Below are 25,448 nucleotides of genomic sequence, written 5' to 3'. Positions count from 1 at the left end.
AGATGTAGGTCGCCTGGATACAGGATGTGAGGGCGGGGCTTAACCTGACTCATTTTCCATCATCTCAGAGCCACGAGGTGATGATGGGGGGGGTGGATGTGGAAAATCACAACACAGACACTGGAAGCAAGTTAATAAACGCTTTATGTTACATCACATTTAATTCAGTTTAAATCTGACTTTTACATATATTGTATAAAAGGAGACTACTTTCCCCCCCCCCCTGTCTGACGTTAATAATTTCTAATTGTTACTAAATGCCTTAATAACGAGCATACGACTAACATAAAAACTGTTTTTGTTCAAATTAAGTTGTGTACATGCACCTCTTTGGTATTTAGTAGAAATGTATTAAACTGTGTAACTTAGGTCAGATGTTTTGGGTATCCTTTCACAAGCTTCATCATGTTGCTGGAATTTTCCTCCAAACTGAACTGATGTAACTAAGTCAGGTTCGTAGACCGTCTTGCTTGTACACAACTGATCAGCTCTGCCTACACATTTTTATTTCTACTGAACACAGATCAGGGCTTTGTGATGGCCACGCCAGAAGATCAGCTTTGTTGTTCTTAAGCCCCTCTGTAACTAATTTAGTGGTGTAATTAGGTTTATTGTCCATTTGGAAGATCCATTTGTACCCAAGTTTCAACTTCCTGGGACTTTTTTTTATGTTGCGTTAAAATTTCCACACATTATTCTTTCTTGATGGCATCTGTGTGTAGCAAAATAGCAGCACAACATGATGCCACTGGCCCTGTGCTTTACAGTTGAGATGATGTTTATCATGGCCAAACACTTATAGTGTAGCTTCTTCAAGCCACAGGTCACGTCTCCATAAATTAAAGTCTTTAGCCTTAGTTAATTTCCATCAGTAATCTGGCTTTTCATGTTGCTTTTTGAATAATTGGATCTTATTTCAAAGATACATTTGATATTTGTTATACCCAAGTAAAGTTTAATTACTATACTTTATCCGATTTACTGATGATTCAAAATTTCCTGCATTTACAGAAAGAACAGGGTAATAATCGCAATTTCATGTCTAAATTGAAAAATTAAACTTTCTTTATTTTTGCATCATTATAGTACAGTGTTCCATGCAGGAAACAAACTCCAAGTACCTTTAAAAAATAAGATCATATACATTTCTAAAAATATATTTTATTTTGTCTATTTTAAGACAAAATACCCCAGAAGGTACCACTATAAAAGGTATTCCAGTTATTGCTCTGGAACCAGTCCAGGACAGATAGATGGTCCCCTGTTAGATAGTTATGGGAAACTGCAATAAGAAAAATAATAAGCCAGCTCATTACATTAAAGTAATGAAAGACTTAAAAATGGTCCCTTGGGGGCCTCACATCTTCCAACTTATTACTCCACAAGGGGGCGTTCAAGACTTTTTATAGAAAGATGACGTTATAAAGATGATGTTATAAATACTTGCAAGTTGAACATTGCTTCATCCAAAATCTTAAGAGGGCTTTTAATAACTGACTATGGGTTCTTAAAGGTCTTTTTGTCAGTAATAAAACTGGAACTGTGTAATACAGTGGCTTCAAGACTATACACTGGGATTCAACTGTCAAAGCAGGCGAGTACAAACTACTTCAAGAATCAAGTGGGAAACAAAAGTAAATTACCTGATTCCAGCAGAGAATTGGGGAAAATATGCCTGCTTCTGTGGACCATTTTGTTACACGCATTCAGTCAGTGGAGATGCCAGCTGAAGACTTTGTGGGACCAATGGTGCCACTCAAGTTATTAGAGCTGACTGGGAACAAATTCATAAATGCATAAAAAGTGTTTTTGGTTTTCTTTTAACTGGGCTATGAAGAATTCGGGTGATATGTTTGAAAAATGGTGTAGATATGATAAAATAAAACGAGTTAAAAGTCACTGTGGGAAAATGGTTAAAAACTGAGCCACCAACTATTGAAGAGTGGACTTCCTTTGTACAGAAATTTAACTTTAATGAAAAGATTACGTTTTCTCTAAAAGTGCAAACAAATTGATTTTACAGTGTTTGGTAGACTAATGTACACCTCACTCTTAGGTCTGAATTTACTCATTTATACATTTTTGTAACTTGGTCTTTGTTTTAAGACATCTGTCCTTATGCATACTAAGCCTCCATAGTTAAATTGTTTATTATTTGCAACAATAATTAATATGTCAACTACAAACAAACAAAAAACACTGCAGCCATTTTTCATGTAATGATGAATAAAAAATTAAATCACTGTCATTTAGTATGTCTGTCTTCAGATATCATATCATGTCAAGGCACTTCAGAACACGTCCAGTTTATAGAATCTATTATTGAATCCATTCATTCTTTCATACTGCTTATTCCATAGTGGGTCATGGGGGAAAGACCAATTAACTTAACAGTCATGTTGTTGGACTGTGGAAGTCAGAGTACCCGGTGAGAACCCACACATGCACAGGGACAACATGCAAACTCCATGCAGAAAGACCCCCAGCCAGGAGTTGAACCCAGGACCTTCTTGCTGCAAGGCAACAGTGCTACCAACTGCACCACAGTGCAGCCTCATTGAATCCAATTGGTTCCAAATTTCCCTCAGATCAGCTCTGGTCATAATCATATAATGCAACCATTTAAAGTGCTGTGAAAAGCTAAATACTGATTTCTTCTACCTTTGGTGGTTTTTCACACTTTAATGTTTCAGATATCTGATTTTCATTGAATTTATTATACTTTTTCTTTTATTTTGATCAGTAGGCTTCTGTCTCAATAGTATGCCATATGTATCTTGAAATTCGAGAATAAACACGTACGTAATAAGTGTTCTGTAACTAGTGAATCTACAAATAATTAAAACAAAATTTTAAAAAATCCATAGAACATTTTAACACCTAAAAACAGCCTATGTAAATAAAACACCTCTTTCATGCAAAAGTGATTTGCAATCTTTTTGGTGCAGATAGAAACAAACAGCTCATTAACATATGAGACTTTGTGTATCAGAGCTTGTTTCTGGCAGCTCCATGGCAGTAGAAAAATAATAATCACAATACAAGGTTTTCAAAAAAGTCTATTCAGGTTTTCTATGCAGGAAAAAATATATAACATGAACAAGTTTGTTGACATTACTAGTTTTATTTAAGTTTAAAAATAATAATGCATGTTTTTAGAGATTGTTTTGTGCAGATTATACATCATTACAGAAAAACATATTTTGAAAATAGTTAAAGATGTTAACACAGACACAGAATGTTTCAACACATAGACTCATCCGATGATGTAAAAATAATTCAAAACTTGTGAAACACAATTTAACATCTCCACTTTAGTATCTTTTCTGCAGACAAAACATACATTAGAGAATGCAAAAAAGGATTAAAGATATCCAGAAAACACCCCAAACATACAGGAGATTGTAAATTTACATAGATTAATATTTACTCTGTGATCTTCCCTTGAATTAGTCTCCAACTGTTGCAATGTTTCTGTTGATATGATTTGAATCTCTAATCACAGTTCTGTCTATTTACATAAATCGTCAGCAGAATACAGTGCGTGCAGCACCAGAATGCAAACTAACCCTGATGGCACGTCGTCAGATTTCATGGATAAATAAAACAAGAGTCCAAGTCTAGAAGCTTTCTTTCAGGATCTGTTACACTCTGTCGGTCACCTAGAGTTAATTTGGCATATTCGACATCATAAGTGTGGGAAGTGAGGGTCTCCCAGGGCTGCAGCCCTCCTTGTGGTGGCTGAAGAGTTTAACCAGCTTAATTATTAAACAGCATATTTACACAACCCAATCAAATAATGTTGTAATCTTTTTCTGCTAACAATAATGTTGTTAGCTGCGTCTCTGTTGTAGAGGAAGAAGCAAATAAAAAGAACAGCTAAAACAAATCTTTTGCTATTTTGTTAGAGGTGGCTCTGTCGTAGAGGATGACAATAACAGCTTAAAGAAATCTCTAGTTAATATGTTGTAAATTTACATAGCTAAAACAAATCTCATCTTGTTGATTAGGAATATGTACAAGAAAGCGTTAGCCATGCACCACCGTTAGCTGCATTGAGTTAGAAAAACAGCCATTAGCTTTTTAGGGTCGTTTATGATATTTTCCATGTTTTTAAGTCTGGTGTTGCTGAGGACTTTGCTTCAACACGGGTGATTATTAGCCGTCATGATTAAAGTTCCTTAAGCAATAACTTAATTACTGATCACTGTCAAGAGCAAAAACAATCATGTTCTGCTTGAACCATGAAACCAGGTGGTAAGTCATGCACGTATGCCATGTTCAGACCTTTAAATCAGAATATAACCAGAGCCTTTATATGACCACTGATGTGCCCTGTCAATATATTGGACAGCTTTAGTCTATCAAATTTTTAATGCAACTTATGGTTTTCAACAGTATTTTAGTTTCACAGATGAATGTTTTTAGGGAGTGAAAAGCATGGACCGCTGTCCAACCCTTTTGCATATATTGTGTTAAAATAAGCAATGCCTTGCCACAAGAAAAAAACATCGGGATGAGAGAATGTGTCTTTAAGACCTGCTGTGCCTGTATTAGTGCTGTGACTGCTCCATTCCTTCACATCCTCACTGGGTGCAAGGAAAGCCTTTCTCAAAGACAATTTACCTGGAGACACAATCAATTGCTCAAATGCCTGCATCAACCCTGGAAAGCAAGTAAAGTACCATTAATGCCTCAACACCCAGACAACCCAATTCAACCATAACACCCAGCACGGGGCATTCTTTGTGGGGTCACAGTTCCTTAGGAGGATGGTGTTCAGAAAGCCTTGGAAAATAAAAGACATTGCAGCAGAGGCTAGACAATGAAGATCAAGTGTGGGGGTATTAATTGTGCAGCATCAACATGTTGCAGTCAATTACCATCATAGTTGTGCTTATGAGAACAGAAAGGAGCCAATACCATCCTATCTGTAGCCTTTGTGCCCCACTGCCAGGTGAATGCTGCAATTTTTTCTTCAAGTGCTTTTCAGAGTAAACGATGTAAAGCTCAGTACATCTTTTAACCATCATCTGTTTGATTAGCGCTGGGTAGCCAATTTCCACAATGCTGACTGTGTCATCATTTGCCTCGTTGTTGTGGAGAATCCGTGAAACCTTCAGAGTTGTAGAATAGACCTCAGATTTATTGAGAGGGTTGTTGGTTGAATTTGAGGTGAGTGAGAAGTTTCCTGCTGCTTTGGTGTTACTTATCATGTTGCTTTTAGGGCTAGTAGTTGTGGTAGTTGCAAAGGTAGTTGTTGTGGTTTTAGTTGTGGTGGTGAGTGGTTTGGTTTCTGACCTTCGGTTCTCTCCTGGCAGAAGGTCCGTTCTCTTGATGCAGGAGGTCATGTAGCTGTCAAAGGTCTCAGGTGGTTGACTGAACTGGTAGTCCCTGCTGTAGTCATTCCTGTCAGTGGATTTTATACCGTATCTCCTGTACATGTAGTAGTTGTAGTAGTATTCCTCCTGGGGGCTGTGGAAGTCAAATTGGGGACGAGGGAACCTTCCTATCCCATAGCCCAGAGCCATTCCTGCCATAGCCCCTCCAGCCGCTGCAATGACTGCGCTGCGCCCGAACCCTTTGGATTTATCAGACGGAGCAAATCCCATGTGCTGAACTGAGTGAGAGAAGGGAGATCCACCCCCACCTCCATAGCCGCCGTATCCAAAGCTGCCACCATAGTGAGGGCTCAGGATTTTGTTGTTTGGGTTGTGGTTGATGTAATTACCTGGATAATTTTGATAAACACTGTAACCTCCTCCATTTGTGTAGCCTGGGTAGTGGGGGTAACCTCTATCATAAGGATGATGTACTGGTTGGTTTGGATACTGAGGATAGCCTCTCCCTGGGTGCTGAGGGTATCTACCTGGGTCGGCATAACCTCCTTCAGGCTGCTTAGGGTAACTTCCTTTATTTGGGATGGGTTGTTTGGCCTTATTCGTCTTGGCATCCAGATTAGTTTTTGTTTTAACAGTTTTCTTAAAGGGATTTAGTGACAGTTTGCTTTTGCCTGCCAGTGAGAGATGAATGTGAACTAGGAGAAGGGAGAGGCACAGGACAGTAGCAACAGACAGCTTCATATTTACACTGCAAAAAGTAAAAAAAAAAACGAAAATAAAGTTAGCCTTGAATACCTTTTTATGGGAAAGCAATCATTATTGTTGTAATCTCATAACATTCTTTCTCCAAACAAATCCTTTCCATTGAAAAGCATAGACAGTATGTTGGTTCAGTCCATCCAAAAAAACATAATTTTAAAAAGTATTTTAGATGTGAAAAAACATCTTGATTGTTCAAGATGTGAACTTTATCAAACTATAGAAGGCAATGATAATAAGAGTTTTGTCTTTCTCACATCAAGGACTATTACCTGACATTATCTTTATCTTGATCTTACTTGGATGAAATGTTTGTCTCTGGGTGTTTTTCTGCCATTGTGAAAATCTAATAATGTTTTAAAGCGTTTCCAAACATAGGAAGCTCTGCTGTTTATTAAATTTTTTATACTGTGGATTTAACTTACCTTTTCATTAAGAAAATTATCTCAATTGTTCAGTGTGGGATAATGCCTCTGCAATCCAAGATTAATTTAGCAGAAAGGTCTACAAACATCCCTGGAGGTAACTCACAGCTTTCCCTTCCCTGAGATCTTATTCATCAGTCATATGGGCTTTACTTGCAGAAAATATCTATATAAAATAAAGATTTAGCATCAATCTTTATGATATTTTAAGGACTAGTTGAATTTCTTTTCAAGGAATGTGCCTGGTAAAAGACAATGAGAAAGAAATCTAACAAAAGTCAAGATTAAAAGCCTACACATGCTTCAGCTGCGCACAGTCCACCTGTCACCACCATAAAACTGTCAGGCTGAAAATAGCTTCAGACCCCCTGCATTAAGGGGTCCTCACTACACTACACTACATAAGACAGTAACTCTTCACTCCTTGCTGTTGTTTGTTGTTTTAAATGCCCAAACCATTACATTGACACACCTACAGAAACTGCAATAAATATAAACCTCTGAAGTGAGCTCTGTTATTTATTCAAATGTTTTTGCCAGATTCTCTGATAACACAAATACAGTTTGTTGTTGTAGTCAACTAAAATTGTTGTTGTAGTAAAGTAAAATTGTATAAGAAACGTCCACTGAGTGCTTTCTGGGATCTCATTCAGTTGAAGAGTTTGTCCTGAATATAACCCTCTTTGCCATGTATCTGTCTATGACATTAATAAAAACAGAGCCAGACATACTGACCTTGTGTTTTCAGGACGGCGGCAAACACCACTGTTTCGCTGTCCTTCCTCTGCTCTCCTTAAATGTCAGCCCCTCCTGCCTCTGTTCCACTCCAAAACTCGGATAAAAGCCCTCACTAATGCATCCTGTTTAGTAACCCACTGCATAAAACAAACAGTGTCATCATAATTTCAGCAGAATGAGAGAACATTTTGACAATAATGAATGTTTTCAAAAGAAAATCATAAAAAACAATTTGTTTACAAAAACATGAATGCGTTTTAAAGGCACTTTTTGAAATTTTGTCACGATAAAGCCACAAATTTCAAATGTTTTATCGGAATTTTACATGATAATTAATAACTATGAACTGAAATTGAAATGATGCATGATTTTCAACATATTTGAGAAAATCAGAAATGTGTGGTGTGCTTTGGACTAAGCCCCATCTACCCTGATACCCCTAAATAATATCCAGTGCTTTAGACAGAATCTAATTAGTAAACAGAGTTCACCTGCATGTAATTTAATCTCAAAATAAATCCAGTTGCTCTGTGAAGGAGACATACAGTTTTTAGGAGAACATAATTAGCGTCATGAAGACCAAGGTGCACAGCACAGGTCAAGGATGAAGCTGTGCAGAAGTTTAAAGCAGAGTTGGGTTATAAAACAATATCCTGAGCTTTGTAAATCTTACAGAGCATTGTTCAATCTATCATCTGAAAATGGAAAGATTATAGCACAGCTGCAAACCTACCAAGAGATTGACCTAAACTTACAGGCTGGACAGGGAGAACATTGATCAGGGAAAGAGCCAAAAGGACTATGATAACTCTGGAGGAGCTGCAGAGATCTAATGCCCAGGTGGAGAATGTGTTGGTAGGACAACTATTAATTGGGCACCACACAAATCTGGGCTTTCTGGAAGCGTAGCAACAAGAAGGCCTTTGTTATAAGAATGACAAGTAGCCATGTTCACAGTTTGCCACAATCCATACATGGGACACAGTAAACATTTGGATGAAAGTGTTTTCTTCAGCAGGGAAGATGGATGGAGCTAAATTTTTTACTTTCTGGCAGGACAACAACCCTAAACATAGAACCAAAGCTCCTGTGAAATGGTTTTGATCAACGTATATTTGTGTGTAAGAACGGCCCAGTCAAAGTCAAGTTCTAAATCCAATCTTTGGCAAGACTTGAGAACTGATGTTCACAGATCCTCTTTGTTTGATTTGACTGAGCCTAATCGGTTTTGCAAAGAAGTATGAGCTTATATGTGCAAAGCTGTTGGAAACATTCCTCAGAAGACCTGCAGCTGTAACTGTAAGCTATAAGTGTTGGTTCTACGAAGTATCAACTCAGGGGTGCTGAATACAAATGCACACCACACTTTTAAGATTGCAGTTTGGAAACTAATTTTAAAACCATCCGACCATCCGATTCCACTTCTGTATTAAGAACCACTGTGTTGGTCTATCACATAAATTACAAATAACGTGCATTGAAGCTTGTTGTGATGCAACAAAATGTGAACAGGTTCTAAATACACCTGAATGCAGACCAGAACATTCAATAACTCAGCTTTTGATGTCTATTTATATATATTTTAAACATATTTCACATCTTATTGCTAATATGAAACCATACTGAAACACTTCAGATTAAGAAATTGAGATTTCACTGCCACAGACATCCGGATGTTCACCATAAAAGGCATGTTCAGAAGACCCCATCTAATGATCGAGAGTGGACACCCATTGATTCTCTATTAAACACCAAATGAGGCATGAAATCTTGTGATCATTAGATCATTCATCCGTAATCATGAGGGAGACAATTCAAGAAATAATGTGTAATGCTGCTGGAGAACAGCTGAGCAGCTCAGAAACATGTAACTCATTTGGTCTTAACAGACCAGCTACAGGATAAAGCGTTAAATTATTACAAAAATGAAGAGATATTTATTTCAGAAACAAAAACATTTTTTTCGTCTTATCCGTGTCTAAATCACAAAGTCGTCCAGTTATTTTTTCCACATTTAAGTGTTTAACATGCAAATCTATAGATGGTTTAGAAGATGGTGCCCCCTGCTGCCCATAATAAATCTGTCTAAAAATCCAGTTCATCATTTGACCCTTGGATCAGTGGTTCCCAAACTATTCATCTATGGACCCACAAAATAACCACTGACAAGTTCATCGCAAAATAACTATGGCTTTATTAAAAAGGTTTATGTCAGTAACGTAATTTTAAAATGTGGAACACCTGTATTGCTTGGATTCATTACAGTCATTTCAAGTTTTTATTTCTGTTAAATGTTATGACTTATGGCGAATCTAAATTTTGTTCCTCTGAAAATGTGAAATTCTACATAAGACCAATTTTTGATATAGAAATGTTGAGTCATGGACTATAAAGTCATGGGGACAATGTGCAGATCTGACAGTGGACCAGAATGCATTACCATCATCCACAAGGAAGCTAAGGAACAAAACGTCATTTGTAAAAAAAAATGTGTCTGGCAAGACTGATGTCTGTGTATATTACTAGAAAGTTAAGTGGAAGGAAAAGCTTGGCAGAAATTTATGCAGAAAGGAACCTGGATTAAGTATGATTGCATCTACTGTACAGCACACGGGTAGTCTTTAAGAAGGCGGACATTTCTGAGATAAAAAATCCTTTGTCTTATGTAATATTCTAATTTTCTAAAACACTGAATATTTAAAATATTTCAAAATGTACCTTATTTGTACCAGTTTCCTTTTTTTGATATTCTAATTTATTGAGATGGACCTGTAAAGACACTTGTAACCCTGGGTAATAGTTGAGTGTTAAAGCATTATTAGTGATTAAAAAATGTGCATAGATAACAGAAACATCACGAGCCAATGTATCCCCCCTGGGTTTGTTCTTTCTCTCACTGCATTTACAGCATAAATACGCGTTAGTTTTGAAGAGTACTTCAGGACACTTTAAGAATCAGGTGGTGAGAAGAAGCTCCAAAATAGTTGGGTAGATTAATTTTTTCATGTCAGAAAAAAAACAAACAAGAAAGGGCTTTAAAGGGTTGTATAGTTTTTTTATTTTATGAATTCTGCTTCATCATCGCCTTGGGAGGCTGATGCAAGACTAACTGGACAGCGGTCCATATAAAACCACCAGTGACTGCAGCAGATACAGCTTCCAGACAGATGACCGTTAGAAATAATCACCAACAGACAAGGTGACTATAAAGGCATTAAGAATGCATTAGAAGAAACACTCCAGGTTTGCTTGAACATAAATCCAAACCAGGTTTGGCTGTTGCTTTAATGCATTAAGCATCGGTCAGAATCCCTGCAGCTGATCCCTTGAGGTTGACAGATGCTGCTGAACTAAATCACTGCAGAGATCCAGTGGCTCTCAGATGCACGTCGCATCAGTTTTGCAGAGGTTACAGCTGCAACAAACCTCTTATAATCCCACCTGTCAGGAGTGTGAGGCGAGGGTTTCCGAGGGGACATTCTGGATTTTGTTTTTGAATCTTGCAACAGAGCAACCACACAAAGCAAAGCAGCTACGATATGTTGATCCTGATGGAAAAGAGCCACTTTTCCAATAGTATCATAACCGATGTTTGCACAGCAGGTCGTTTTATGGATCAAATAGGGAGTGCATAAAATCAGACATCCCAATCAAACAGCAAAGGTGCAACCCTGCACTTTATATCCGACGTGTAAATAACGTAACCTGCAGTCTCAGGCACACACACATAAACCCAGGAACAGCTGAAAAACATCCCCTCAGGTAGCTCTTCTAATTGCTAGGAGGTGCTTACAGGTAAACAGAAATTAAATTATTATGACTGCATTGGTGTCAGGGTTTGTCCAGGACAATCAGAAGACTTCAATATTAAAATAAACAAAAAAAATAAAATACTGAATTTGGGAAAATCCATCTGTACAAAATACATTTACCCCTTTTATTGCCACAACACAAAAATAATCTCATCTGTGGTTTCAGGATTTCAGCATCTCCTCCCATATAACAGCACATCTATATGGATAACATCAAGTATACCCTCTTTCTACTTTTAGACAGGACATCATTCTAGTGTTCAAACCCAAAACATACAACATACATGCAAAAACATATATATCTGCATGTCTTTGTATGAATTGTCTGTCTTCTCAGGGGTTTACCAGTAAAGAGAGACTGCAACTAAACAGTCCAAGATTTACGGAGCGATCCTCCTCCAAGTCTGTACCAGTCTTCATTTGCTGAAATAAGGGCTACATATAAACTGACATTCTAGATATAATTTAATAAATGTTAATTTAATGTGATCTTTTTGGACGATTAGAACAGAATACTGAATGTGGGTCAGGGGCTGAACCAAAAGGTTCAGCAAAGCATTTTTTGAAACTTTTTAAAAACCATCAGCAAATAAAACCAAACCGATACGAGAGAAAGTGTTGGCCTTTGCATAGCAAACTGTTTCTGTGGTGCAAGAGAGAAAAATATACATATTTACAAATTTACACACAGAGGAGAGGGGGGAGAGAAACAGGACTTCCAGGGCTGGGGATTTATCGGACAGCTAATGGGAACGACACAGACATGTCTGAGTGTCACTTTCCAGATAAATATCAACATCGGTGGTCTTTCAGTCCAGCAAAAATATTAAGAGTCACCAGGGATTAAGCTGGCAGTCATGGAGGCGAAGCAAAGCTCAATAACCAGGAGATGAAACAGAAAGAGCCAAACTGTCCTGGGAGGTAACCAGGAAACAGGCCTCCTGGATCAGATACAAGTCCAAACACAGAGGGTGGAATCTTCAGAGGACAACTGAAACGTGGGCCCACACTGAGGCATCGTCTGACACTTCCTCTCCCTTTACCGACACACGTTTGTTTGAGCGAGTCAGTCCTCTAGCTTTATCCCAGACACCTCTGCCCCTCTTCACACACCGTTGGCACTCATCTTGCTCTTCTGGGACACCTCTGTTGCTGCTTTGGCCTGTAAAAACATCACAAAGCACAGCGTAAATAAAGTGCTCCAACACAATTTCGTCCTCCTCCAGACTCAAAGTCTCAGGTCAGTCAGCCACATGATTTTCCTCCGGTACCAGACACAGGTGGGCCTCCGGTATCCATGTACATCAATCAGATCTTTAAAAAGATACGGGTTGAAAACCAACAAAGTTTTAAATCCTCCAAACGAGATTCCAGAGAAAGTCAGAGTTACCAGAGGGTTAAGTTACACTGCCCCTCCCCCACACGTTGCTGCTCAACTGGAGTGACATTTATTAATAAAGTTTAATAACTACAGATGGCAAGTGACGAGCTGTGTTTTAGGCAGCCGACAGAAGGCTCTAACTAACCAGTGCAACTAATCACCCAGATCGTATCAGGCTGTTGTACCAGAGTGACAAAAAGGTGTAATATTCAGCTCAAAGAGAACTTAAAAACTACAAAACTATCTAAATACAAAAAAGAAATATGCATTTCTTCAAAAAAAAGATTTCTGGTAGTTATTTCAGGGGCCATCAGGAAAATATTTCACATTTGGAGCATTTGTCTGAACAATCAGAGAAGAAGGTGATTTTGAACTTTTGTCTCCTTTTGTGTTGATGCATCTGCACAAAAGCGAACTTTCCAAAAGTGCACCATCTGTAGTCCAACAAGACTAGAGATCATTGCCAAAGTTTTGTGCCCCAAAAATACTGTTAACAAGCACTTCAGATGTATTCTTTGATATTTGGGGCCCTTTTTTAATCAGTAACCAACATATAGTGGCAGGCCTTGGCCTCTAGGAGTGCACTACTGTACAGTATCACTGAGGCGATGGAGGCAGTGTGTAATAAATAAGACCCAACAGTTCAGATTATATTTGACAGAGTTCAAATAGTGACATCATCTTCTCTTGAAATTGTTGTCTGCATTAGGGCTGAAACAATTAATTGGATTTTTTGTGATTAATCGATAATTGAAATAATTGATAAATGGAGCATACAGACTTTGTCATTCATGCCATTTGCTGAAAGAACAACAGAGCAGTAATTAAGCCAAAAACTGTACAAAAAATACATTTTGCAGTGAAGATGAATGCGAATCATTTAAGATGCTCCTCTGGTAACAAAGCTTTAGCTTCACCTGGTTCAAATTCTGTAAAAAGTCTCCTATTAAGCACCTTTTGCTATCTGATTATTAATCGATTAATTAAAAAATTGGTCAACAGATTAATGGATTAGCAAAATAATCGTTAGTTGCAGCCCTTGCTATTATAGAGTGCTACTTCAGTTTTGCAGTACATGCACTGTGCTTTCTTTTCCGTAAAATTTAAAGTGATCCCACAGTCATTTTCTCTGTGCTTCTTTTCGCCGTCTCCCTCCATAGCTGATAACACTTGGCATCGGAGTATCAGCTGAGCATGCATGATATTGCTTTGCAAGATATGCAAGAGCGGCAGGAAAACTAAACAAATTGCTTGTAAATATCAAAAGCACATATTTCTCCATTCTTACGCTTTTCTGTTCCTTCAGCAAATTTAACCTAATGAGAAGCTGTTTTTTTCCCCACGGTTACAGATCAGCGTGTCACATGAAAGAGGAAATTTGACCTCCGGAGCCTAACACTAACATTAGGCTCCAGACTGGTTCCTGTGGAGGCTCACCTGAAGTACCTCGGCAGGAGTTAAAGATTTGTCCAACACAACAGGGGCCTTGTCCCGCAGCTCCTCCATCTAAAACAGAGAACAAGATAAAGTGAGACGACTGGGTCAGGCAAGAGTATATGATTTATTCTTCTAACTGAATGTTCAGTTTCATGTTCTCACAAAACACCGAGAACTGAACAAAGTAAAATATTTCCAGGCCATTTTTACTCATCTCCTTATGTTTTTATTTTATATCTAATAAAAGTTTATGCCGCTGTTTTCTATTTTTATGTCCTGTGATTTCAGAGCTTTGTCTCATCTGGTATAGCACCTGGTGACCAAGTCTGTGAAAAGGCTTTAGAAATAAATTGTTACTATCAGAAAAAAAAAAACATTGTCTGTTGCCTTTGCTGGTAATAGAAAGGAAAAAATATCAAACATTAGTTTTGCTTAAAGAAATATCCGGGACATTTTAGAAAACAGTTTGTTTTCAGGCGGAGAGCAAAGATAAAAATCGATACTTTTCACATCAGCAAACGTAAACACAGAGCTACACAAAGACGGAAATCATAAAAATAGCTAAATAGTGATTAAGGTGTTTAAAATGTTTCAGGATCAAATAAGATTTAAAAGCTTAGAGTTTTCATTAGGTAGAGTCAGTGTTACCTTTTGTCTGGTTTTCAGATCAAAATAAGATTGTCTACTAATGGCTTGTACAAACTAGATCTAACATTTCCTGCATTAATGTAAACCGTCCATATTTCTCAAAATGTTGGAGGACTATTTTTGAGGAATCTGAATAATAAATTCGGCTAAATATAGCGAGGTTAAATCACATATGTTTTTGCCATCCTATTCAAATGTCTTCAATATTGATTAATGACACGAGTTAGGTTAAAAAAAAATCCTCCTTATGGCCTAAACTGCAGCTGTAATCCAGTTAGAAACATATTATTATTATTTTTAATAGCCAACTGACCGGCCTGTCCTTGATGATGACAGCAGGGTCTGCCAATCGGTCTGGGCAGGTAGAGGCTGGGTTTGCTGCTGTGTTTTCTGCAGGAGGAGCAGCGGCCTTCTGCAATGAATACAGACAAAAACAAAACATCCGATAAGGCCAGGATCTACCACAACGGAGTGCAGAAAAACTGTAGATTGTTTTCTACAGTTCTGAAAATAACTTGTTTTTCTATGCTTTCAATAGATGGATGATGCAAAATTTAACAAGGATCCACATCTTAAACTGATTAAAGTCACATTTGTTTTCTAAAAGGATGATATGGTAATGCCAGAAACAAGCTTGACAGAAATTTTAAGAAAATTATGCAACAACCAGTGAAGTCTTGTAGTTTTTCTTATATTCTATTTAAAAAAACAGAAACACACATCAGAAATGTTCTAAAACGTCATCATAAATGCACCAAACACCAGAGATATTTGTAGCAGCTACAGTAAAATACAGCAGGCCTGTTAATGAGACTTCAACACACTCTAAACTGGAACCGGTGTGTTTGCAGTGGTGCAGCCTGTGAGAGACTGAAATGGTCGAACCTCTAGTTTGGGAACGGGTGGGATGACGGGGGGTTTTGGTTGGAGGTCGGTCAGATACATGGCTCTGGAGAGCAGCAGCAGTGACGGAGGGACGTTCTCCTTCAGGTGCAGATCCAGCCACTGAACAGAGAAAAGTTTTCAATAAAAAGTACTAATCCGGTCCCTGCGATATTTGTCATTGCGAGGATGGGTTTACACAAAGCAGTCTATGAGCAGTTAGAGCCTCTGTGAATCCGAGGCCTCATGAAATAAGCTGGATATTTCTGTCCAGCAACAGACAAACAGGGCTGCGTACCTGCTGCAGCTGCTGACGTAGCTGATCTGTGGTGAGACCCAGAGACCTCATCCCACGACTACGACACGCTCCCTGTAACTCTGACACACTCATGGCGGCCACGCCCTCTGCTGCAATCATCTGTGAAGAAGTTAAGGGGAAGTAAGAAACTGAGGACATGAGGAAAAACATTATGTGGCTTTGTAAATCAGGAGGAAACAAATGCAAGATGAAATCTTTTCGTATTTCGTAACATAAGAAGAACATTTATGATTTAGGCCCCGTTTTACTTTATCTCCATTCTTAAAAACAGTTCAGAAAGGCTTTAAAATGTTTAAAACCACGTTTGAGTGCCAATAATTAGTTGTCAAAGCTGCTTTATTTCCTCCTATTAAAAACATGCAGCCCCACATGGTGTGGAACTGGGGCTAAAATATGCAAACCACTAAGACGACACGCTTGTTGAAAACGCTGCCTTTCCTATGCTGAAGGAAACCAACAACCAAGTAAACCACACAGACCCTCCGCCATTTAACTACAAGCACCGTCTCACCTCATCGTCCGACTTGATAGCTCGTAGTTTCATCATCAGCTGGAAACGCAGCAGGTTGTTCGTGCCTATGGGCTGAAGCTCCAACAGTTTGCACAGAGCGACCAGCTGGGGGCGCTCTAGGTGCTCAAGGGTCAGTTCGTCTTCAAACAGCTTTGAAAAGCGGACAATCTCTTTCGTGGAGGGCTGCTCGCCTGTTCCTCGAACCTGGAAAAGAAGAAGAAAGGGATGCGAAACACTTGTGAAACAATTCCAATTCTGATTTTTTTTTTATGTTCAAACTATAGTTACATATATATATTACAATAGCAGCTTATAAACAGCAAGACAGGATAGGGGTACATACCTTATGAAATATAAACAATATTTCAACATACAAAAATATCAATAAACAGGCTACAGCATATTAAACTGTACCTCACCCAGAGTGACACTGTTTAAACACTAGTTGGCATTTATTAAGTGTGAAGTGGTCTCATGTAGAATGGCCTAAAACAAAAGATGTTGAATAAATACACAAACAGCTTGACATAAAATCTCTAATATAGGATCCATGGTTTTGCTATATTTCCACAATATTGCTGCAGCATAGCTCAGATCCAGACACTCTGCCGCTAGTGATTAAAAACAAACAGGAAGGTCTTCAACCTGCTGGGAGTCATCATCATCAGCCCTTCTTGCATTGCGTTGGTGTGGAGTGCTTGTTAAGTGCGTGTAGGATGTGCTTCTACTTTTCATTCAGTGGTGAAATATTTAGGAGGAATGCATCGTCTGGTACAAACTTGGAAAGATACTGAAATCAACTATAGATCTAATTTTACCTTCAACTCTCATCACGCTGTAAGAGTTTACTCAGCTATAGTAAAGTTTCAAACATAGTATTAAAACTGTAGGCAGAAACTGCAATTAACATTAGTTTTGTTATATTTTACCTTCTGAACATATTTAGAGAATCGCTGGGTCTCCTCTTCAATCTGAGCTTTTGCTTTATTCCTTCGGGCCATCTCAGCGATGGTCTCTTGGAGAAACTTGGCCAGTTCCAGCTTCGCAGCCAGACCCTTCTTCTGCTTCTCCTCCTGCATAAGTAAGAATGTTCAGCTTCATCATGAATAACAGTTTACTAGAGTCATCACTGAAACCCCAACTCCAAACAGCTATTTTAATGCATGTTATCAGTTTGACCTTCACTGAACAGTTTAGCTAGTTTGTTTTCTCCAAAAAGAATTATTTAAACCACAGATTGTTGCTTTTTCTTTAAAACATATATATCATCACAAAAAGACATATTGATTTAAAAAAAAGAAGCTAATTATTGTGAAAAACTAATTATTGCAGCTTAAAATATGTCTTTTATTCAGTAAAAGAAAATGCTTTAACTCCAATAAAGGTTGATTACACAAAACTGACATTTTGTCAGAATACCAACAGTGTGCTTCAAAGATATTTAGACTTTTAAACTCTTCTAATTTCACTAAATTAAAACAATAAAATTGAAGGCCTTTCCTTTGGGATTTTGTGTTATAGATGAACACAAAGTTCTACATATTTGGGAAGTGGAAGAAAATGGATACTTGTTCTTTTTAACAGTATTTTAGTAAGAGGGGCGTACATTTGTCCCCTTTACTCTGATATCCTAAATAAATCCTGGAGCAAACGGCTGCATTTACAAGTCTCCTTATTGCTAAACAGAGACCCTGTGTGTAAAATTTAATGGAGAGTCTGTGAGAAGACTTTAAAACTGCTGCCCACAGATGCTCTCCATTCAATCTGGCTGAACTGGAAAGAACAGCGGGCTAAATGTTCTGTTTCTTTCTGTAGATGTGCTAAACTGATAGGCTTGCAGCTGTACATGGAGCAAAAGGTGGTTGTACAAAGTACTGACTTGTGGGGGCTGAGGACAAATCTTGGCCACATTTCAAAGATATTATTTGTAAAGGAAATTACAACCCTGCATCCTTTTCCTTCAAAACAGAAAACTACTTTTGCAAGGTGCTGTACAAATCATTCTATCATCCATTATAGTTTTATGTTCACTTCTTGACTTCTGTCCCATCTAGAAAAAAAAAAGTCTATGTATGCAAATTAATCAGGTTCAGAACAACCATACCGTTCCACCGTTAACTGGACAGCCAGGGGTAGACATCAACTCACATCTTAAATGCTTTTAGTTTAGCTGAGAAGTCTGATAAGTTACATAATCACAATAAACTGCGGAAAGGTCACTAAGGCCAAAGGCAAGGTGTGTGAGTTTTATGTGTTGGTATAGAAACACGTGCCTTTTTAGACTCCGTCTCAAAGGTAGAGGGCAGCATTTCTGGAAAAAGCTTGAGGAAGACAGGAAGAAGGAACTCCATGAAAGGAACAATGATGAACACCATGAAGGGCAGCAGGCGGAAGAGGTCAGCGCAGGTCCTCATCAGCTGAAAACACAAATTACGATCATTACACATGCTTTCCCTCTTCTGAAATAGCTCAAATATAGATTTCCCATGGTGTGTGCATGGCTCGGGTCTATGCAGGTGCAGACAGAAACGTAAACAGGAAGGGGTGCTACTTTTAAACAATCAAGTGGTTTCATCTCTACAGTCAGTTGATTTTTTTATATAGATCTGTGCATCTAAACATCAAAGAATTACATTTTCTTTTTACATTTCAGCACCATTTTGATTTCAGCAACTTGCTCAATCATATTAGCTACCAGATTATTGATAAACACCACATCATATAGATCACCAAACATGGGGTTTATTTTGTTAACAAAGCTCCTATAATGTTCTAGCAACACGTCACCTAAAACACACATGCCCTCGTCGTTTGTTTCAATAAAAACCTGTCTTGCTCCTGCTGACAATGATTCCTGTGGAGGAGTTTGCTGAACTGCTAGGCTAACAATAGCATGTTTACACTCCATTTAATATAAATTGTTGATAAAATTATTGATCGTTGATACTGACAAACCTGTTCCGAATGCTTTGAACGTTATTTTAGAAGCGTAGAGTTTTATACCAAGGCTGTTTGAGGACGATGCACAGGCCAGGTTGTATGACACAGACAAGATCTGCATCAGCAAAAATATTGTTTTGTGTTGTAAAATTAATCTTAACAGGTGAAAAACTTTAGATTGTTAACGGAAGAACAGATTTGTTGGATCACCAAACAATGCCAGCCTATAATTAGCGATGTCCGATATATCATATCAGCCATTGTCAGTCAATTTTTAACATATTGGTCCAGTGAATAAAACTGGGCCAATAATAATAACCAATGTTTATTTCCATCTTGTTGCCGTTTGTGTTTTGCAAGGGGGAGGGAGGGGGATCGGCCATGTGGTATTTGTTTAGGCATGTGACAGTGACACTGATGCATTGCAGGATTGTGGGGCGTTTAACTGAAGCACAAAAGCAAAGTCAGCGGTGTGGTTGCTTTTTTCCTGGTGTCGGCAGGGTAGGGATATCGGTAAAAACAGCAACATTAATAACGGATATAGTCATCGGCCCAAATTTTCATATCCGTGTATCACTATTTACAATACAGTTCTGCAAGCTGTGCACATGAAATAGGTTGGGATTTTTACAGACTGTATTGAACAGCTCATGGCTCTCTAACCAACACTGTGTCATAAAATCACAAACACCAACAACGAAATAGGAGTGTTTACTGGCTTCTAAAACTGATTAAACGCCATATGTTGTGATTATTTTTACAACTAAAGACGGAATCTATTTTTTCAAACTGATATCAACTAGGACCCGTAAAGAATTACAAGAAGTGGTTAAATTGCTTTCACCATATTTTAGCTTTGTAATTTCATGTCAGATTGACAAATGGATGGTTGCTGAGTTTTAAAATACATTACAGAAAAAATAGATCCAAACGTTTCTACATTTTTCCTTTTTCTTCGGAAAAAGGTCAAAACCTGTAAATATTAACACCTCTTCATAGAGACACTTAGGATTTTATTCAATAGGTTTCTATGGATAAAACTGACTTGACCTCATCAAACTGGTGAGGGGTTTCCAAAGAGAGAAGGCCTATTTATAACATTTAGGGAGGCGATCATCTGATATCCTGTGATTATATTTATGACAGACAAATACTTGTAGCCTCTCTTACCCTCCTCCTCTCCCTGCGCGTTAGCACTTGTCCATGCAGCAGCCTCCACACCATCCTGCCAGCAATCTTAGTGTCAATGCCCAGTAACCTGAAGCCGTTGTAGTAATGCTTCAACTCATCCACAATCTTCTGATACAGAGATTTTTTCACAATTGCCCTCTCCTGAACTGGAGGGATGGCTGCTGGTGCTGCAGAAGCAACGGCGGACGTTGGAGTGGGACCTGATGGAGGTTGAGAGACAGGTGCAGAGTCTTTCTTATCTCCTGTTGGAACGTCCTGGGCAGCTGCTGGAGACGTTTTAGTGTTGTCCTGCTTTATATCCTGCAGCCAAACACCTGAGCTGTGCAGAGCGCGAGCGATCAGGACGGAGCTGTCGCCACGGCTGAAGGAGTGGACTCGGGCGCAGTGAGGGTAGCTGTAGCGGGAGTGTCGCGGAGGAAACGAAGAAGAGATGTGGCGGGGAAAGTCTATGTGGACATAAGCTTTGGAAGATAGAGATGAGCAGCTGTGCCTCTTGGACATCAAATATGATCCTCTGTGGGCAGAGGAAAAATGTTAGAAGTGATGCAGCAATGATAAATTACATTATAGAGACAATAAAGAGTAACACCAAGAATTCAGTGGATGTTTAATGATCTTATATACTTAAACAGAGTTTTTCCCACTGAATTTAAAGAGAACAAATAATTGATTGTTTCTGCTTATGTAATTTCTTACATTTAAATAAAATTGTCCCTCCATCTCTTAAATGGGATTATCTTTTTTTATATTGAGAAACAAATAAAATATTTGAACATTACCTTAAGTTCAATGACATTTTTAAAAGATTTGTTTTAAAACATATCAAGACCCAATCAAAAAAAAACATTTTCAACACATAATTATAATACAAATTATTACTGAATGCAGGAAAATTTGGACTAAGCAAATATACCAACAACTTATGTTATGATCAAGATAATTAGGCAATAATAATAAGAGTACATCATATTTTGCTTGTTCTTTAGTTGATCATCTAAAAAAAAAAAAACAAGACAATACAATCTCTTTAAATTAGTTGCCATTTAAAGTAAATATTTGTTACTTTTATGATAAATTCCTGTAAGTGACAGACTGACACTAGTAGTATTCTACTTTATAACAGAAAATCCAATCCAACAACATAGATCAACAAAAATCATCTGTTTATTTGAAAATGTGTCTATTTTGTTCATCTTAAAATCAGTGTACGCTGAAAACTTTGGCTGGGCTAATAACTACCTGGCTGTCTGCATGTCAAGTTTCCCTTTGCATGTTACTCGACTTTCTCTGCAGCATTAACGATTCATTTGCCAAGAAGGAAAAATGTCCCCCCCACATTAGTGACTAAAGCAAAACCGAATGCCACTGTCAGGAATAGATAAACCTATGCAGCAAAGTGCATCAGGACCTAAATTTTTCTAGGAAAACTAAGTTACCTGGCACAATTAAATTACATTGTTCTTAAAGAAAACATCTAAGGTGGTGCCAGTTGCAGAATCTATTAATAAATGTTTTTTTTTTCATTTATGTTTTGGCGAATCATCTCACCACATGTTGATCTCGTAAGTCACTACCATTTATCTGTTTCTAGGAAACACTCAGGCTTTCTAGGAAGTAATTTATTGTTTCAAGGCTGCTAAAATGATGCATCTTCTGTTAATTATAATTCAAACCCATACAGTCACAGATACACATTAAAGCTTCCCGAGATCATAATTTTTATGATCACATCAAACAATAAACAAGGATGTTGTGTCCTGATCACCTTCTTTAAGCTCAAGATTTGCTAATTTAAGACTGAAGTCTTGAGACTGAATGCATTTTGATTCTGACTTTCAGAATCTGAAAAAAACTTTATTGCCAAGTAATGTTTCACATGTACGAGGAGTTTGCTTTTGGTGGTAAGTTGCTACACATAGACTGACATAAATAAAAACACACTAAACTCTCACTCGCCAACTGTTTACTAATTAGGTTCTCCACCCTGACCTCCCTATAAATCTTTAGTTCTGAAACCACATGTCGAAATGTTAGTTGTAAAAGAGAAACAGCAGCTCAATGATGAAGCAGTTCCATTTCTGCAACACAGCGTAATGTGGATCTTGTCAAAGACAAAGCTTCATGGGTTTACATTTCTGTAAACCAAAACGGCTCCAAAATGTATACAGGCGCCGGTCATTTCTCCCTGCTAATAAACAACATCTATCAGAAGGAGGATGGAGCTATTTTAATTTGATCAGGAGTCCTAATCTGTAGCATTTCAGAAGGTTTAACTGAATTATCATCAATGCAAATATGGTGTGATAAAAAAAAATATTTAGAAAATGATAGGCAATTGAGTTAAATTATATGAGAGACTATTTATGTCCCTAATTCATATATAATTGTTAAGTACATTGATAAGAAATTGTTTTTATATCTGTACAAACTGACCTGGAACCAAGAAAAACAAAAGCAAACTGCCTCATTTTAAATCCTGTCAAATAAACACTCCTATAAAAGAAGTACCAGGTCCACCTTTTATTGTACAGCTTTCTTACTGTGTATCTGTGTAGTTGAAGGCAGAAAGACGAACATCATTTTATTTAATCTTACACCATGAGTACCTCTTCTGTATGAGAGCAAAGCATTTTTTCGCTGGAGTCAAACTTCACCCTCCTGACTACACCCAACTGTTTGTCATTGTTTACCCCAGTGACGAGGTGTACCCTAAGCCGCATGGGTCTACAGAGCACAGGGAAGTGTTAGTAGTCTGTTTACCTTGATCTGGTGACTGCCAGGAGCACCTGGTGACTAAAGACTGCCATTGCAGAGTCAGATCACAGTGTTCTGTTAAGGGTCACATGGACACAGAGAGCATGCAGGGGTCAGATTAAAGTTCATAAAACTGCTGAGAATACAACTTAACATGTAACCGGTAGCGACATCCGAACAATCATTCACTTTGAACAATCAGACGATCTGTCTGGCAACTCAACTAACTGCAGTGGAAAAAGTATGATAAACATGCTAAAAACAGTATGATTACAGGTTTACCTGTTTCTACATAACACAGCTTTATCCTGGCATTAAACACCCATCTGACACATACGTCTTATTACATTTAATCAATGTAAACAAAGTAAATATAAATGATGAACGTGTGCCTTTTGAGAGCTTTCTGTCCATTTGGTAAATAGTGAAAGTTTTGATTCTACGCGCCGCCGAAAATACGCATCATTTTGGTAATTTTCCACTTACGTTCCAACATACAAACCCCAACAGATCTCTAAGCTATAATCTCTTTTTACTAGCATCGCCTAAAAAGTCAAACATGTCAACAAAAATACAGACAAATGGTAAAATATATTACCGGCATTACAGAATCATGCTAGGAGCCTTCCGCTAAACTAGCCGGTGTTGTCTCATAAAAAACTCCCCTGTTCACGCGAAGCGCATTAAAGGCACTTGCTTGCACAAATTAATTAAATAACCGTCAAAAGTTATAAACTGACTCATGGGTTTCATTGTATTCATGGAGAAAATGACCCAAAGTCATTTAAATATGCTAACCTTTGCATTAGCTGTGCTCTTTATGGCAAAATCAGGCTGCATTGAGTGTTGTGCCTAAAAATGCACTCCAGGTTGGTGTTAGCTCCTTAGCTTAGCCTTAGCCGACCGTTGCTACAGCTATCTCACAGCTGAAATGGAGTCCACTAACCTCCAGCGTCAGTGACCGAGCTATGGCTGCCGCTGCTCACAGGGCGTCGTACGGCTTTTTGGCGAGACGTGAACGATATTATCCATCCAAAACAGCTTGTAGATCTGAACGAGATTCGCGAAAGAGACGTCTGGTGTCGTGATAAACCCATTTACAGTGGGGTTTATAGGTTAAATCGTATCCGTGCGCGTCAAGTTTCTTCTTCTCACCGTCTCAGCAGCTGCCTCTCCATGGAGCTGCACAAAAACTCGCTTTGAGCATGCGTAAATGTTTGTGTAGCTAACGAAGAGCGTCTATTTCAAAGAGATGGCTTACTCCTACTCCCTATTTTAAAAACGTTACAATTCTAAATTATGCAGACACTAGCCACTTAAACTGAAGCCTGTCTGCTGCTTAATCATAAACTTAGATAACAACATAGGTTATGACAACCATTCTGAGCACCTGCCCATTATGGATGGTACTGAAGAACATTTTGGGATAACCAGAATTCAGAATCCTGACTGTGCCTCTATTAAGATCAAGGTTGGAGTGATCAGGCTGCAGCAGATAAAAGACCATATTTTGTCAAACAGAAATATTGAATCAATAATTAATACTTTTATGAAGTTGTATTTTAATTACTGTAATGCATTACTCTTTGGAGTTAGTCTTCAGTTACTTGCTTACAACTGCTACAAAATCCTATTTCTTGACATTTTACTGATATATGCAAGCAAGGGCACATTTCTCCACTCTTTGCTTCCCTTTACTCGTTTCCAGTTCATTTTAAACCTTCAAGATTCTTGCATTTGTTTTTAAGTCACTTAACAGTTGTGCTCTGTTTCATCTGGCTGAACTGCTCCATACATACAGTTCAGACCAAAGGTTTGGACACACCTTCTCATTCAAAGAGTTTTCTTTATTTTCATGACTATGAATATTGTAGCTTCACACTGAAGGCATCAAAACTATGAATTAACACATGTGGAATTATATACTGAACAAAAAAGTGTGAAACAACTGAAGATATGTCTTATATTCTAGGTTCTTCAAAGTAGCCACCTTTTGCTTTGATTACTGCTCTGCACACTCTTGGCTTTCTGTTGATGAGCTTCAAGAGGTAGTCACCTGAAATGGTTTTCACTTCACAGGTGTGCCCTATCAGGTTTAATAAGTGGGATTTCAAGCCTTATAAATGGGGTTGGGACCATCAGTTGTGTTGTACAGGAGGTGGATACAGTACACAGCTGATAGTCCTACTGAATAGACTGCTAGGATTTGTATTATGGCAAGAAAAAAGCAGCTACATAAAGAAAAACGAGTAGCCATTATTACTTTAAGAAATGAAGGTCAGTCAGTCCAAACAACTGGGAAAACTTTG

At 38.1% G+C, this 25,448-nt stretch overlaps 2 protein-coding genes across 3 annotated transcripts; both read right to left on the bottom strand.

The window, feature by feature from the left end:
- Positions 1-3,104: 3,104 nt before the first annotated feature.
- LOC124878134 lies at positions 3,105-7,298 on the bottom strand. The gene is made up of 2 exons (XM_047381956.1): positions 7,262-7,298; positions 3,105-6,090 (listed from the first exon to the last, which is right to left on the bottom strand). Exon 2 carries the CDS (start codon positions 6,081-6,083, stop codon positions 4,848-4,850), a length of 1,236 nt encoding a protein of 411 aa, XP_047237912.1. The 5' UTR covers positions 6,084-6,090; positions 7,262-7,298; the 3' UTR covers positions 3,105-4,847.
- Positions 7,299-10,298: 3,000 nt separating this feature from the next.
- letm2 (leucine zipper-EF-hand containing transmembrane protein 2) lies at positions 10,299-24,348 on the bottom strand. 2 transcript variants are annotated; one of them, XM_047382307.1, is made up of 11 exons: positions 24,086-24,348; positions 23,146-23,214; positions 20,365-20,899; positions 18,528-18,671; positions 17,184-17,327; positions 16,255-16,458; positions 15,723-15,842; positions 15,428-15,547; positions 14,856-14,954; positions 13,895-13,963; positions 10,299-12,238 (listed from the first exon to the last, which is right to left on the bottom strand). In XM_047382307.1, exons 2-11 carry the CDS (start codon positions 23,190-23,192, stop codon positions 12,182-12,184), a joined length of 1,539 nt encoding a protein of 512 aa, XP_047238263.1. In that variant the 5' UTR covers positions 23,193-23,214; positions 24,086-24,348; the 3' UTR covers positions 10,299-12,181. The 2 variants fall into 2 exon arrangements, with proteins under 2 accessions (XP_047238263.1, XP_047238264.1); XM_047382308.1 differs by lacking the exon at positions 24,086-24,348 and adding an exon at positions 23,938-24,079.
- Between the last annotated feature and the right edge of the window lie 1,100 nt (positions 24,349-25,448).

This window comes from Girardinichthys multiradiatus, chromosome 12, assembly GCF_021462225.1.
Source record: "Girardinichthys multiradiatus isolate DD_20200921_A chromosome 12, DD_fGirMul_XY1, whole genome shotgun sequence".
NCBI lineage: Eukaryota > Metazoa > Chordata > Actinopteri > Cyprinodontiformes > Goodeidae > Girardinichthys > Girardinichthys multiradiatus.
The sequence above is the reverse complement of the archived record's forward strand: the minus strand, read 5'-3'. Positions and strand labels throughout refer to the sequence as shown.